General features: G+C 38.4%; 1 protein-coding gene across 1 annotated transcript in view; it reads right to left on the bottom strand.

Annotated features, from left to right (window-relative positions):
* Window positions 1-5,362: 5,362 nt before the first annotated feature.
* Window positions 5,363-16,484, bottom strand: part of CHRFAM7A (CHRNA7 (exons 5-10) and FAM7A (exons A-E) fusion) — a 38,477-nt gene continuing 27,355 nt past the window's right edge. Inside the window, exons 5-10 of the mRNA XM_031055907.1 lie at window positions 15,601-15,680; window positions 14,288-14,455; window positions 13,711-13,905; window positions 12,393-12,479; window positions 11,470-11,579; window positions 5,363-9,447 (exon numbers count right to left, since the gene is read on the bottom strand). Of these exons, the coding sequence (XP_030911767.1) occupies window positions 8,929-9,447; window positions 11,470-11,579; window positions 12,393-12,479; window positions 13,711-13,905; window positions 14,288-14,455; window positions 15,601-15,680 (1,159 nt within the window). The 3' untranslated portion in view covers window positions 5,363-8,928. The remainder of the gene's footprint in view (window positions 9,448-11,469; window positions 11,580-12,392; window positions 12,480-13,710; window positions 13,906-14,287; window positions 14,456-15,600; window positions 15,681-16,484) is intronic.

Genomic DNA, 16,484 nt, shown 5'->3' with positions numbered 1-16,484 from the left:
TGTAGGTACAGGCAGAATTTTACACGGAGTAAAATAGTAGTTGTTACTGTCCAAATTATATTTGTATGTCTATAACACCAACTTATTCTATGCTATAAATAATTCCTATTTTGATAAAAAACTCTTATCTGTCTTCTTGATGCTAATATTTCACATGCACAAGTCACAGACATTTTCAGGTTAATAACAGTGCACTTGTGCCATATTGTTCCACCCTCATGAGGTTTCTTTCACATGCAATGTGGTATTCCACACGGAAATGGTAAAATCCCATTTCTCTTTTTAAGGAAAATGTGTATTTTCACACTGAGGTATTTCAAAATATCCCCAGCCTGCATCCTTTCCTGGTGAGATCAGCTGATGTCCCCAACATTTTCATAAACAAGTAAATTTCTGTTCATGCATACACTAGTTTAGCTTACAGTAATAAATTAGTATCATAAAGTCAGCTATTTATAATGCAGTAGTATCTGGAAGTCAGTCAGTAATTGGTCTCTGCTAAATTTATTATACTATAGCTCTTCTCTGGGAGCAGGAGCACTCCTACTCACTTGCTCTGCCTGTAAACAACGTGCTGAGAGTCAGGAGAGCTTTATATGAAGTCAGACTCCATTCCTTTCTTTTGTGTGATGGTGTAGACACTGTTTTTATCAGTGCACCTACTATACTTTATTAGGATACTCTCATCAGAAATTAAAAGTGTTTCCCCAGAGATAAAGTAGGAGGTTTGATAGCCCAGCAGCTGCCCTTTTAAATATAGATGCCACTGACTCACTGACAGGAAGTATGAGCAGCTAATAAACACCACCAGGAGCCATTTGCAGGTTTTCTATGAATCTGTGTGTAATTGCGAGTCATGTTAGGCCATATTAGTCCATCAATTGCAGTGAAGCCAAAGGAGGAAGAGCAGGTACACCAGGTTGGATGATGAATTACTGTCATCAAAAAGAGCTTGTCTGTGCTCTCTGCAGGACTACAAAGAGGGACAGGATGAATTTCTTCCCCAAACACAAGCACTGAAAAGAACTGTTTACCAAGTGATAGCCAGTGTTTCTCAGGCTTGTAGTGCTCTTAGTCCCTGAGCACTTCCTCCAGGAGTGACATCTTCCTTGCTACTGGCTTGTTACCTCTGCAGAGTCAGAGGCCTGTCAGTTTGCCTTGCAACTTACACAAGTTTTTCAGTAAAATGAAAAGAAATTATTTAATCAGCATTAGACACAGTCATATGGGCAATATTTTAAAGAAATATTGCAAATAAAGTTCTAAAAGACCTCCTGATAGTTCGAGGGATATTTTTCCCCAAAATGTTTTGCTGGTTTTCATAGGGCAAGGCTGTCATCCTACTCACAAGCTCAGTTGTAACTCTTCAGCAATCTGTGATGATCGAGGTTGTTGGCTGAATGTTTTTGCAGATGCACATTTTCAGGAGGTTGCATATCTCTTTCTGAAAGCTAATATTTGGGTCCTTACCATATTCCACTATCTTTCTTCTTTTCTTTTTCCTACTTGGACAAACTTATGGCAAAGTATTGTGATCTAGAAAGTGATTTAAATAAGGTTTATATATGAAAGATGAAAAATACTGGTTTCATGCAAAAAGTTCTGGTATTGTTTATCTTGAAGAAAGCATTTTTCTGTTGCTGTTATTACTCTGTCTGCTTTGCAGAAACATGATGCCACTATTCTTTGGGTCTTGGGAGCTAGGGACAGGTTTTGAACTTGCAGAAGTTTCAAAATGAAGATGTGTTTTGTATATAATACTGGGCTAAATCTCTTGTCATTTACACTGATATAGAATTACTGTTAACATGATAAAGCCAATGTATGGAGACACAAATCTGAGAATTCGCACTGTGCCAGTTTTATTGCTCCAAGTACACGGGATATTTTCTTGTGCATGAGAAAATAAATGGGCACAGATCCAGCCTCTCAGAACTGTGGCTGGACGCTTCAGATGTCTGCAGTGCCATTCATTATGGGTTGGCTTCTGTTAGGTGCAGGGAGCAATCCATTAAAGGATTGCAAAGAATAGTGAGCTTTTTTAAAAGACAGGCTGCAATGTGCTCAGTGAAAGCTGTGCTGGCCGTAGGAGTTTTCACTTATGCCTCATTCGACCCACACAGATTGCTTGGAAATTTCAGCAAGAAGGTTGCTACCCCCATTCCATTGTCAGCTGGCGTAATAAAAGTTCTGGCATATTACTGCAACTGAAACCTACTAGAGAACTAGGAATTTCAATGTATTTTTAGCAACAGAAACCATACTGGTTTTGAGCTAACCGAAGCCTGGCCCTCTGTGACTGCTCTGTCCCCAGTCATTGTGGACCTGTCCCTTCTCAGCCCCCCTGGCACAAACAGCACAGGCTGTGCTCAGCTGCTGGTGGTCAGAGACTCTGCTGCTCTCTGGGCTTTGGGGTGCAGGTGTGGTACTGATGGCATGTCACTTCTCTCTGCTGATGGTAATATCAAACCTGCCTTCACTCATCCTCTGCCAGTCCTTCATGTGCCCTTTTTATCTTTCACAGTTTATTTTAATAGGTACAATACTTTGGCTTCTTGTCCTTGTTTCTAATCTCTTCACTGCAAGATCCTTTCAATTTTAAACAATATTGACAGTGTAAAATGTAAAGTATCATTAAGCAATGTTACCACTTTGCTAACTGCAAACAGGAACATGAATGTTAACCTCGACTGCAGAGAAAGATGCAGCAGACTAACTTCTATACATTTTAAAAGTGTCCAGCAAAGAGAGAACTACAATCACTGTCCTTATTGTTAACCTGGTTTCAGCTTAGTCCAGTTTAAGACAGTTTCTGATGGTCTTAAGGAAAGATCAATTGAGCTGTGTATTGTAACCTGTAATTCCCAAGTATTTTACATTGTTACCTCATCAAAATAAATAAAATCTTGCTAGCTGATAGGTAAGGGCAGCATATACTCACTGTATCCTTGTAGAGAGCATAGTCTGGAGAACCAGGAGAATTTAACTTTCCATGCCCCATGGAGGGATGGGGAGGCTGCTTTGCCCTGCTGTGCCCAGCACTGCTCTGCTGCCATCTGGGAAGGCCCCCTCGCTGCCCAGGCACTGGCACTGCAGGGCAGGCATGAGCTTCCCATTGAAGCATCTTCCTTCTGGCACAACTTGGCACTATAACATCAGATTTTGTGATGACAAGTCAGAAAACTTAAGTGTTAAACTTACATAGGATTTCTGAGTGTCAGTCCTGTAACATTTCTTCTGATCAAAGTAGTCTGCTGATTGGGTTTCATGTGGCCAGAATTCAGAAGAAGGACAGGGAGCAGTGAATGTGCTCCACTAGCAAAAGCAATCTCAAACCAGAATTCTTTTATAGGAACAAAAGTTATTGAAATATTTCACAGCTGTATGTAATACGTGTACACGGAAAGATAAGATAATATTGTCTCAGGATGTTGTCCATATATCCTGCTCTGGAATGCAGGGGGTTTTTTTAACCTAAAATCACTTTATACAAATATTTAATATTTGGCTTATTCTTATTCATTCACATACCTACCATGAACCAGACTAATACATAAATGATAACTGTGAGGTTTGTTGGATTGAATGTGGTCTTGGTCCCAGAATTTCAGACTCAGTAGAAAGATTTCTCTGCCTTGCATAGGCACTGAGGCATTGGGTCATATCATTAATTGTTTAGCTAAGAGGAAAGCTTCTATAGATGTTATTCTAATGTTTCCTGCTGGCTTTGGTTTTGGTTGGGGATTTTTAAAGGTAAAAATAATTAGATAGCTCAAATTATTTTGAAGTTTAAGCTGCAATTCCTGTATAGCATCATTACATGGAGAAGTCACTACAGCTCTAAAAGCCCAGTGATTTACTTGTTATATCTTTAGACTGATGCTTCAGACTACTTCAGAATACTTTCATTTTCTGTGAATATTGCAGTTTTGAATGTGTTCACTGGGACATGAGAAATTGTTGTTTATTCTCTGTCTATGCCATCATCTGCAAATTGCTCAAATTGCTTCATAGCATAAATCAATGTTGCATAAATGCTAGGGTTTTCTCTTAAGCAGCAGGAGCAATGTAATAATAATAATAATTTAAAAAAAACAGTAGAAGGCTTTCATTTGTGGTTGTAGTGCTATTGAGATCCTGCTGGATTCCCAGGTTAATGTGGAGATTCTGTTCATAGCCTTTTAAGATTTACTGATTTTTTACGATGAGATTAGGCTAACAAACCAGTATCTTTGAAGTAAAATACACCCTGATGCACTGAGGATTAAAACTGGGTGGCTGCTCCTGTTCATCTCTATGGCCGCAAGACCCAGTGCTGTGTTGGGCATTGCCACCCCGAGGGCAGTGACATTGGCTCTGCTCATGAGAAAGCTCCTAAACCCCAGCAGCTCTGCAGCTGAAGCACCCAGATGCCCAAGAGCAGGAGCACACAATGCTCTGGTTTTAATCCCCACTCAGAGGCTTCTGAGGTGGAGTGTGAGTGATGGGGGGTTCATGGACAGTGCCAGGAGCCTGCCTGCTGTGTGCTAGGCTGAACCTGGTGGCCTCATTGAAGTCTGACCCTGCTGTGTGCTAAGCTGAGCCTGTTGGGCTCATTGAAGTCCGACAGTAAATGTGACCCAGGTTGTCCTGCTCCTGAGCACTGGCAGAGTGAGCAGCATGAGCCTCACTTGAGTATCTGACATTGTGACCCTGGCAGCTCTTCCCCAGGGACAGCCTGGGGTCAGTGACAACTGCAGGTTTGAATGACTTGCGGTGGTGCCCTGGACCAAGCTGGTCTTCTTCAGCTGTTCCTCACTTAGCGAAGCATGAAGAGAAGTCTTGGGTTCAGCAACCCTTGATCTTTCACTTCTGGCACATGCTCAGCAGGGTGTTGTAAAGAAAGGAAGTTGTTTCAGCACATGGGCAGGAGAACTCATCTCTTTGCAAGAAACTACACTGACATATCATTTTGCATCTGAGGGATATTCTGCTGATTAGATATTTTTTCAGTAGTAGCCAACAAACAAACTTTGCAGCTGGCAAAACCAACAATTTATTCAGCTGGTATGGATTTGTTTTTTCTCTCTTCTGTGTTAAACTTCAAAAAATAAATTAGTACTGGCATTGAGGCCAGTCCAAAATTTACATGGTATATCAGTCCTTCTCAGTTAACTTTGATTGCTTACATAAGATTGAAGTAATATATGTTTGGTGTGGGACTGGTTGGCAGGAGGATATGAATTTCTATTTAATTATCAAAGAACACTGTCATCCCAGACTGATATAACCACAGACATCTTTCTTCCTTTTATGGCTATTCATGTTTTCTACCACTTGAGTTTTTTCCATGTTATCAAAATGAAAAAGAATCAAAAGTCTCTTGATCTAAGTCTTTTATTTGTACTGGACTGAAAAGGCATTGAGTTGCTTATATGACAATCAGTACCTGACAGATGTAACATCTTTTTCTAATGCCCTTTATGCAATGTTTCTTAATGTAAAAAATAGGAAAACAAAGGAAAGAAAATCTGGGGCTTTGGTTTACCTTCTTGACTTGTTGGAGAAGGTGAAGAATTGAATTGTCACAGGTGAACTGAGACTACATCCTGCAGCTAGAGAATGTAAAGAGAATTTAAAGAAATCTTTAAAAAAAGTCTTACATAGTATTATCAATTCCTATATAAAATAATTTAATATTTTAAATACTTTTTAAATAATTTATCTGTATTTAAAACTAAGTTTTTAAAATTTTATGTTTGGAACCTTTTTGGCATTAACACCTAAATAATTTTTTTAATATTAAAAAATCTTTGAAATATTCAATATGTTTCCATATAAAAACAGAAAAAATAATATACATTGTTCACACATAGTATTGTACATGACACCTGAGCTCTAGAGTGAGCTTCTGAATTTGTCAGGCAAGTCATAGCTTAGTTGTGGTGAACCACTTCTTATTCTCTATCTGGACTCTTTAAGGTTATAACAGATCTTTACCATCAATATGTAGGCTTAAATATTATATACACATACTCTATACAGTATTTAATTTCCATCTCTATGCCCAGAATTGTAAATAAATATTTTTTTCACAGCATTTAGATCAAAATATTGTTTAGCACATACACAAATATATTTAAGACACACACAAGTTGACAAGAACCATACCAATTTTGCTCAGCTCAGTTACAGGAAAATTTAACTTAGAGGTGCCAAGTAACATAATGGAGGAGTCACTCTTACATTTAAAATGTATAATTAACTTGGTAGCAAATGTTTACAGGTTGTGTCAACAGTAGGAAAATGAGGGTTCCCTTGTCCCCTTGGTGCATTTGCATGGACCCTGCCATTGATAAAGGCAGTGTGGGCAGAATGCTGGTGTCTCACAGCCCCCTCATCAGCACCCCCAGCTCTCTGACAGTTTTACCAACTCACTGGGACAGACTCATGGCAGGACTTCATGTAAGGCCAAACTCTCCAGTTTTTAAGGGTAGGCATGTCTGTCACTGAAAATGAAGTTTACTGTCAAATTGTAGCTTGCTTTCTCCATCCTCCTGTATTTAGAAAGATGATTTCCACAGATACTGTAAAGGGATTTGGGTGGTAAGAGGGGGATTCTCATGCTTCCTATACCACATGCATCAGGTACTATGAGTGCAGTAGTTGTGTTCCATTGTGCAAGGTAATCCTCAAAGGTCTTCATTTGTCTTTGAAAAGCTGTTCTCCAAGAGGACCTCAAAAATTTACAAAGACTAAATGGAACACTCTATATAGCTATTTAGGGATACTTGCAGCAGGAAAAAATACCAATGCAAATCAACATTCTCATCAGGAAGCCTAGCCTAGAAAGACTACCCAGAAGAGGAGCACATGCCACATGATATGTGCAGTTATTCACAAATGAACAAAACTCACATTTCAGAGTTTGCACTCATAGTTTCCCATTCATATGCAATCTATAAACTAGAAACTATTTGCAGGAATTATTACATGGCTTATTCTTAATAGTTGTTCCTGAAAGCATAACTTCTTCACGAGTAATTCTGACACATGGTTTCAGGATCAACTTACAAGAAGGCTTTGAATGTTTTGCTTGTATCTTTAAAGTGTGAGATTTGGAATGCACCTTCAGGAAAACAGAATTCTCAATTTGTATATTTCTCAATTTGTAATTGAAAAATATCCTGCCTGCCTTTCACTCCTCCTGTCCTATCTCAGGCACAAAGGTGCTTGTACAAGGTGTTTGATCAGGTGAAGAGTGGTACCTGGGGTGACTTTGGGCTTGTATTCCATGAAATTTGATTCTCCTGCTTTCAAGGGAGCAGACTCTGAGAAGGAAATTGTTACTTAGGGAGGATAAGCATTACAACTTTATTTTAATCCATCTTAAGAGATAAACTGAGGCCTTGAGTTTATTTCACAGCAAAAACATGGTACAACAACAGGCTTCTGTTTGTGTCTCTGAAGACCTCAGCCAAAAAATTTGTACTCTGTAGGACAGAGGATGCAACCAATGCTAAACTGATCTTCACCGACATCTTTTACCACTTATAGCACTGGTTAGGAATACTGGTGTGCCAGTGAGAGACTAATTCTCAGCTCTTTTGAACACACAAAGTTTCAGCTCCTGGTATTCTCAGCTCAGCCCTTTCCATTAAGACATCAAAGTAACACAAAACTAAGCATATATTGACAAGATAATTTCAAATCCAAAAATAACGAAGTGCTGAACTACTAGTTTTGCTTTTGCAAAAGTCTGTCTAGACTTAGGAAAATTTGTATTTACATTTTTACCTTTCCTTGGATGTATCTTCAGTGTGTGTATATAAATATCTATTTATATAGTTAATTGTTTATATCAGAAGCAAGAAGCTTTATTATTCATTAGTACTCATCTGATGTTAGAGTGAGCAGAAAAGGTGCAGTTTTCTTGTAAAGACAATGTTATGGTGACTCAACAGAAGGAGTTATATAAAAGGCTAAGCATACAACAAATCAAACATCTAATTTTTAAATGAAAACCTTGATCTCGGGATTTAATGGCTTTTTTTGCTTTAGATTCTTCTCCATTTATGCTTAAGCCTGTACAAGAAATTGAGTTACTTTTTCCACACTGGAATCCAGTTAACAGTAAAGAGACAAGCATGGGGATTGGGGTTTTTTTAAAAGTGATGAAGATATCTTTAATCAATCATTTTTCTTTTTGATAGCTAAAATGGTTATTAGTTGAAAGAATGCCTTTCTGGGGAGAAGGAAGAAGTAGTAAACTGCAACAATTACTGTGAAACCTGTTTTAGAATTCAAGCCAAATTTCTAGGTAAAATCCAGAAGATATGAAGGGAAAGTTATGTGGTGTGTCCTCTCAGCTTTCAGGTTTCTGGTGTCTCAGACAAATTCAAAATCCTGAAAGTCAAATATGTTGTATGCAAAGTGCATGGAGGGAGCTACAGGGTGCGAGTGAGGGGCCGAAGAGCTGCATAAGACATTTCTCCCTTTTCTCTGCTTGAGCAGCCACTTGGATTTAATCTTAAACGTGTTTATGATCACTCATTGAAATAGATAAGATGGACTGTGCTATCCTTTATAACAAAGTCTGGAAGAAGTGCCATTTCTGACATTGCCTACCTCTTATTTTGGAACAGCCAGTTTGAACATGTGTAAGAGGTGGTGGTTCAATACCCCATCATTCTGAAGGGACTTGCAGCCACTTGGCATTTTCCACAAAAGAGTGCTCAGAGGAGCTACATAGACACAGCCCAGAGAGAAACTCTTGGCTTCACTTCTGAAATGGTGCCATTCTTCTAAAAGGAACTCGGGACCAGAGGGTGGTGGGGGCAAAAGAAAGCAGACCGTGAGAAGCATTATACTCATTAAAAACAAGCAATCAAAAGACCCCACATTCTTATTTGCTACATACCAATCAGAGAAGCAGGTTCTAGTTAGGAGTTAAGCAAAATCTTTAGACACAGCCTCTACAAAGTTTGGTGCTGACATTAAAATACCAATTGTACAAATGATTGTGAATACTGAGAAGGCCATCAAACAGAGCCGATCCACTACAGAGGCTGCGAATTTCCATTCATTGCAAATGGCTTCCTCTTCATCCTGGTCTCTGAATCTGTTTGCAATGTACCTGACCTCTTCCAAAATCTTAGCCAAGTCTGGGTCACCTTCAGAGGGGTGCCCACTGTGCAGCAGGTTTTCTTCATCTGTCGGTGAGCAGGTCATCCTCCCACAGATGACACCAGAATCAGTGGTGGGTGTGCAGTGAACCCCTTCCAGCCCCCTGAAGCCAATGTACAGCATGTTGCCATTGCTGGACTGCTGGCCACTCACAGTGTTCATCTCCACGCTGGACAGGCTGCAGCGCCGCTGTTTGTGCTGGCAGGCAGGACGCACTTTATCTTCCCCTGGTCTTTTCATCCTCAGAAACCAAGCACACCAGTTCAGAAGGATGATTCTTGTCTGAAAGAAAATTTTTGAGAATAAGCATCTCTTCAGTCAGCCAGTCTCTGGTGCTGCTGGTATCTAGGCAGCTGGGGTGTCTGCTCCCTGGTGTCTGCTAAGCCTGCACTGCATTCTAGAAAATGCTGCTGGAGTTTTCCAGCTGGTTAATTTACCAGTCACTGGGGTTCTTTTCTTATTCTAGCAGCGATATTGACTGCCTCAGGCTGAATATCAGTACTGGGACTTACTTGTTCTCTGGTGGGGGTGTCCAGAGTGTTGATTCTTCCTGACACTTGAACAGTGACATGGCAGCCTTTTCCACCTTTACTAAAAACCATGAGTTAGACAAAACCAAACCAAACTCTTCCTGAATAAGAATTACTTTTTAATAGTCTTAATAACACTGCTTTGGATGGTAGTCAATAAAGTTACAATTCTTTTTCTCTTATTTGTGCTCTAATATTAAGTTCATATCTATTACTGCTTGGGTAATAGATATGAAACAGATCTTGGACTGGACCACCAAGCCTTAAAGTGTTACGGCTCTGTTCTCATATTGTGTTCACAACAGTTGGTTGCAGATTTTAGAAGAGAGATCTGGATATAACATAAAGAAAATATGGAAAAATTACTTTGATTTAAAAAAAAAATACTTTGCAGATTTAATCTGCATGTATCATTTTACTGTTTTCCACATTGCCTTAATCCAAGCCTTACAGAAAATGCAGGGAAGCCAGAGACTGTTCCACTTCAAATGAAAGCTTCTGTAATTTATTTAAATCAGATTTTAAGAGCTCATTCCAGCATTTCTTTTTCAGAGTTCTAATGAAATATTATTGTATCATATAATATGCAAACTTTTTCCTGTAATTAATATTAGATTTGATCCATTTATTCTGACAGTGGATTCTTACTCAGAGTAGATGCATGCAAATATCCCAACCAGAGGCAGATCTTGCCCTATTACTTTTTTAACACCATCAAGCTCTACCAAGAAGGATAATATTCTGTTAAATGAGGGCCTTATCCAAAATTCACCAGTGTCCAAATTTCAGCTTCTCAACAGTACAGCTCACTCCTCAACCTCAAGTACTCTGTTTTCTGAGGATGTTTGGCTCAGTACTAAACATTGTCCCCTTTAGGTCATCAAACACACGTCTAAAGAGATCTACCTTTAATTCTCTTCACTGAAATTTATTTTAAAGTCAACTCCCCAGGACAAGCCAGGGAATACCTCATTATCTCTTGTCCTCAGGGTGCTGCTGTATGCACATTTTTCCAGCTAGTAAGGATAATATCTCACTGTTCTAGAGAGAAAAAAGAAGAAAGGTCTTTGCATCTTCAGAAAGGCCTGATGCTGCCATGAGTTGGGTGAAGTCAAAGGAGGGGACATTTAGCTGATGACAGCAGTGTATAGTAATCTAATATCAGCACAATGTTCTCTGTAAAACCCACCCCTCCTAGAAGGACATTATTTAAAAAGTCTTATGTGCTTAGAAAAAATACTTTAATTCTTTGGACTTTACAGATGTTCTTGAAAAGAGATATAAATATCAGGATTTTCAGAGAAAATTCTACTTTAACAGCCATCTTTAACAGATGCTTTTTAGGCTATGCATGTTTCTGTTTGGGCAGCAGCTAAGGATGGAGTAGCTGCACAGCTGCACCTCAAGAGTAGAGTATTTCATGCATTTCTCATCTCCATCAACACTCTATTCTTCTACCTGGTTCACTTCTAACCTGGAGGTTAATTGAAGATCACCTTCATTTATATATTTAGATTTTAGCAACATCCTGAGTTGCATGTAGCTGTTTTGAAAGACATGAGAAGTTAGTGGAGGTCTATTCATTCTCTCTTGCACACAAATGTTTTCTAAGAAACCAGCCACATGGAACATATCTGGATACCTCATTTCTGGTGAAACTGCTTTTCCAAACAAAATGTCTGTGAGGGATTTATATGTTTTAACAGTAGGAGGTAATCATGGACCACTGGCTGGACATTTATGCAATGGATAGTAAAGGAAAATCAAACCTTACCCATTTAGGCATTTTTCCTCCATCTGGATCATGATGGTGGTATTGTAGAACAATAACAGTGACAACAACAGAAAGACCAACAATAATCATAGTGCTGGCAAAATACTGAGCTGCAAAATAAAGAAATAATTACAGGAACATACTTTGGCTGTATATAATATCCTTTAATAAGGAGTGTTTATATATGCATTCATAGCGTTTAGTTCTTTTTCCAGTTTAGTTCTGCTCTAGGTACTTTTGAAAGATTTCTCAACAGCAGACATATTGGACATTACTTTGAGAGGATAGCCAGTGTTTAGCTGTTGTTTTTGTGGAACTGAGCACCTGCCTTTTTTAAGAAACCTGGACACAGGCTGCCTTCTAATTTTAATTCAGCATTATTATATAAACTGACTGGTACTTGTTTTGAAAAGTTTCTCTTTTTGTTTGAACAATTACAGTGGGAAGGTTTAATTACATTTAGCTCATGTGTTCCAGTTTCCTAACTGGAATTAGGAATACAGAACACAATCAGGCCAATTGTGTCAAAACTGCAACAAATTCTTCCATGGAAAATTGATTCTCTTATTCTTTCCCCAAATACACATAGATTTGTTTATTTCATTCAGAGCAGAGAGCACCCATCAGAGCTCTTACCAATTGCCAATATTTTTCTAATTCAGTTGCAGTCATCCATTTTACAGCTGGTGGCAACAAATTCTTCCATGGAAAATTGATTCTCTTATTCTTTCCCCAAATACACATAGATTTGTTTATTTCATTCAGAGCAGAGAGCACCCATCAGAGCTCTTACCAATTGCCAATATTTTTCTAATTCAGTTGCAGTCATCCATTTTACAGCTGGTGATTTGCCTTAAGGCTGGCCTTTGTGCATAGTCACTGTACCTTGTTTGCTAAAAAAATCCAAGTGACTTAAAGCTTACCAATTAAGGGCACAGAGTCAGAGGTTGCTGGCATAATTTCAGCCACAAGCAGCATGAACACAGTGAGAGACAATAAAACTGTTATACCTGAAAGATAAATATGAAGCATGAAATCATATCAGTAGCTTGTAATTACAACAGGGAGAGAAACAAAATGAATCTGAAGGAATGTTCTCTGCAAGATGCAATCCCCCTGTAACCATGATCCAGCACATTCGTGGCACTCCTGTCCTTCCTTGTGCTGCCTCATTTTCAGGGTAGCAGTGCTGCCAAACCCGTACCAATGCTTGCACAGACATGGATATTTTTACATCCTTGTAATGGTTCAACTTTTATCATCATTTGCTAATTAGTTGAGGCAAATCAAAGCAATTCTTGCACTGTATTAGCTTTAGAAACATGGTGTGAATCTGAGTATTTGAACATGTGGCACTTGGTTAATTGTCATGGAAGCTACAGGTGGTGTGATACATAAATTTCCTCAAAAGCAGATTTGCTGCCTTGGACAGACTTTGGTATCCTTCGATATTAGTGTTGGGTTCTGCAGGGGATTATGCCCAAGCAGTCTGGACTGTTGATTTTTGGAGTTTGACTTCTGTTGCTCAGTGATGAGTTCCCATCTTTCTGGAAAAAGGTTTAACTCTTGTCTCAGAACTAGACTTAAACAATAACGAGTCATTGTCAGGCAGGAAAGGATTAAGGAACAAAGAATTCATATTAAAATATGGTGAAGGACAACTTAATGAAGGAGGCTATTACCCCTCAAACCATATTCTGGAGAGATGTCAATTTTTCTACATTTAAACAGCAATGTTTACTTAGTAGAAGTCAGTTAATTTGAATTTTGTATGGGACAAAAGGTTTCTTTACATAGTTAAACACCATCTTAAAGATCAAGTACTCAAAATCAGATTTGTTTCACAAACCATTGCTTAAGTTAAAATTCACTATAAAAAGTAAAATAGGAGCAATTAGAATCAATCTTTCTGAGAAGACACCATAGGTTGTTAATGCAATTCAATATTAAAAGAAGAATTCAGTGTTAAAGTGTTCAAATGTGTATATGTAAACTTAAGCTTTACCTAATGAATGTGATGTTCAGCAAATAAATGTAAAAAAAATGAAAGCCTGCTTCTTAAGGAAGGTACTCAGGAATTGTTTATGCCTCTGCTGGTTCAGCATCAAACACTAAAAATAGCTCATGAGCCAGGACACACAAACTACTCCTCCTGCCTAAGACTGTTTAAAAAGAAACTTTAAAAGGACAACCTCTTTTGTCTTAGTCATATTTACAATATCTGTTCTCTTCATACTTTACCTAGTGAGATTTTTTCTCCTGAGTCTGCTGGAAGCAGGAAAACCAGCAAGGCAAGTGCAGATATCAGGACACAAGGAATGAGGAGATTGAGTCCATAATACAGAGTCCTACGTCTCATGGTAACTGTGAAGGTTACATCTGGGTAGGGTTCTTTACAACATTCATAAAAGCTCTCAGTTCTCTTCCCAGGAACTCCTGTGTAGGAGAAAAGAGGGAAAAAAAACCAGATATGAATGTGAATAAACTGTACATTATATACTGTTTATTTTTGAAAAGAATAAATTTAGTTTTCCAAGTTTTGCTACAAGTAAAACTACTTAAGCTTAATTCCCACTTTTTCTCAGCTGATAAAGGAAAATCAGATAAAAGATACTTACAGAACTCAAGCAGCAAATTTATCTTTTTTTTTTTAATGTTGATTTGCATCTGAGATCTGTTCTGAAGAGTTTCAAATGCCACTGGCTAGGTCATTTATTAATTTAATTTCTGTTTTCATTTCCCAATTCTTACTCCATCCATTTCAGCAGTGGAGACAAGGCTGCAAGTTCACAGCGTAACTAGGGAATGGAGAGCTTACCTACTAAATCCCATTCTCCATTTGAAATATAGCCAGATATATCTGCTTCTTGCATTTGTAAGTCCAAGGACCAGCCTCCATAAGTCCAGGATCCAAACTTCAGGTTACATTTCTGAACATCAAATGGAAACCAGCGTACATCTATGTAGCATGAGCTCTTAAATATGCCTGGGTGAGATTTGAAACAAAAGCACTACATTTAAATGCTTGTTCCACAGAATTTCATGTACATTTTGTAACCAGAACTTGTTCTACATTGTGCCTTCTGCTTTTTGTTTATGAAGCATCTTTAATCTCAGTGCTGTCTTGACATGTAAAGAGCAAAAGTCAGTCATAGAGAAGGGAAAGAACTGTACCATTAATGTATTGATGTTATTTACTGCTTTTAAAGATACTCTTCCATTTTGGCACATAGTGGAAGAATATTCAGAGAAGAATTCAGATTTCTAGATAAAGTATTTCAGGAAGAAATGAAGCAGAATATGTAATCTGTTTGTTTCTTTTACTGACTTAAGTAAGAAATCCTGAAATATTTATTTGCTGTTTTATTAGATTTATATGATATTGATTTACTGAGGAAAGTGAGCTGCTTCTTTTTCACTTGTTGAGTCAGACCCTGTCCTTCAGCAGCTTTCTGAGCTGAACTGAAAAATCCCCACCAGATATCTTAAGAATATGAATATCTTAAGAATGGAATATCTTAAGAGAGCATCTTAAATCAAGAAGCAAACCCCTGAAACCCTCTGGACATCTTAGGCAGAAAGCCTAATTTGTCTGGAAAGCATTGGCTCTAGTGCTGTAGTTTGCAAAATTCAGATGCTAGGAGGAGTTAATTCTAATGATTATGCTAATTGAGTTGGGGAAGAGAAACAGCTTTCCACTGCTGTACATCCAGACCAAAAATTGTTTCGATGAAGCATTCATTGAATCATTTCAAGTAGAAATACATCCAAGATGTTACTAAGCATCTTACTGCAAAGTTAACATATTAATAAAAAAAACACTAAAACAATGAAATAAAAAATTATTGAGGCATTACTATTACTTTAATAAACAACATCTTTTTATAGTAAAGATTTCCAAACTTCTGAAGATGTGCCTTGACAGAAGAATTTCCATAAAGGTAATAAAGCATCTATCTTGTATGACAGTTTTCATGCAAAGGTGTTAACCATATAACCATAATGCACGTAGGCTTACATCTATCAGATGATGCTAGCTAAACAAATAAAATGTAAGAGAATTTATGGCAAATTTGAAATCACAGCATACACAAATAATCTACCAAAATTTATGACATACAAACAGCCTACCTGGTGGCAGGTATTGGCAATGTCCTGAAGAATTGACTAAAACATTAGTATGAAAAGTAGCATCAAATCTTTCATCAGCACTAGAACAGGAGAAAAACAAAATGGGTTATTTGCTCTTTGACTGGCTGAAGAATGTCTGAAACAAATCTCTTCTTATAAAAGGACTATGTCACCTCCAAAACTTGACAGCTTTTTTCCTGCCATCAGTTTTCTGTGGCCTCAGAGTAACTGGCCTGATCCTTCTGGGTTTGCTCTGATTAAGAGCTGTAAAGCAAGGTCAGCCACCTCATTCTTGCCATTCACCTGCCTGTTAGATTCATTATAGTGCCTTGGCTCTATCGATTTCCTTTTGGAACGTAAGCACTTTTTAAAAACTTCTCAAGCAACTGTACAGGGAAATCTGTTCTCTTGGTGTCTATGTTAACAGCATCTAATGAATACTGAGGAGATGGATACTCCAGTGTCTGTGTCTTCCTACCTCCTTGTGTGGGTGAACATTATTACTACATTTCATACATGAGACCCTTTAATGCAGCTCCAGCCTTCATTGTCTACCTCAGACCCCACAAACTGCATTCAGACAGGAAAAAAAAGCGGCTCTATTCCAGGTGTCAGTGTAGTGGTGTGGCCAGCACTGCCCTCTGTGCTGTCTCTACACAGCAAGTCTCTAGAAAAAGAATCATAATGTCATTTGAAGAGTGCTCCAAATGATGAATTTGCGTCTACTGCCAAGGAATATCTCAGTTCTGTCTGGCAGGAATTTACCAGACATTAACATTTTAAGGACTTCTAAATGGGAAACACAATGAAACACAGGCTACAGTTCTTGTATTGCTGTAGTCTCCAAGCTGTCACCTGCTGGGGGGGGGGGGGGGGGGGGCCGG

This window comes from Geospiza fortis, unplaced genomic scaffold (assembly GCF_000277835.1).
Source record: "Geospiza fortis unplaced genomic scaffold, GeoFor_1.0 scaffold171, whole genome shotgun sequence".
Taxonomy (NCBI): domain Eukaryota; kingdom Metazoa; phylum Chordata; class Aves; order Passeriformes; family Thraupidae; genus Geospiza; species Geospiza fortis.
This window is presented reverse-complemented; position numbering and strand designations above follow the sequence as displayed.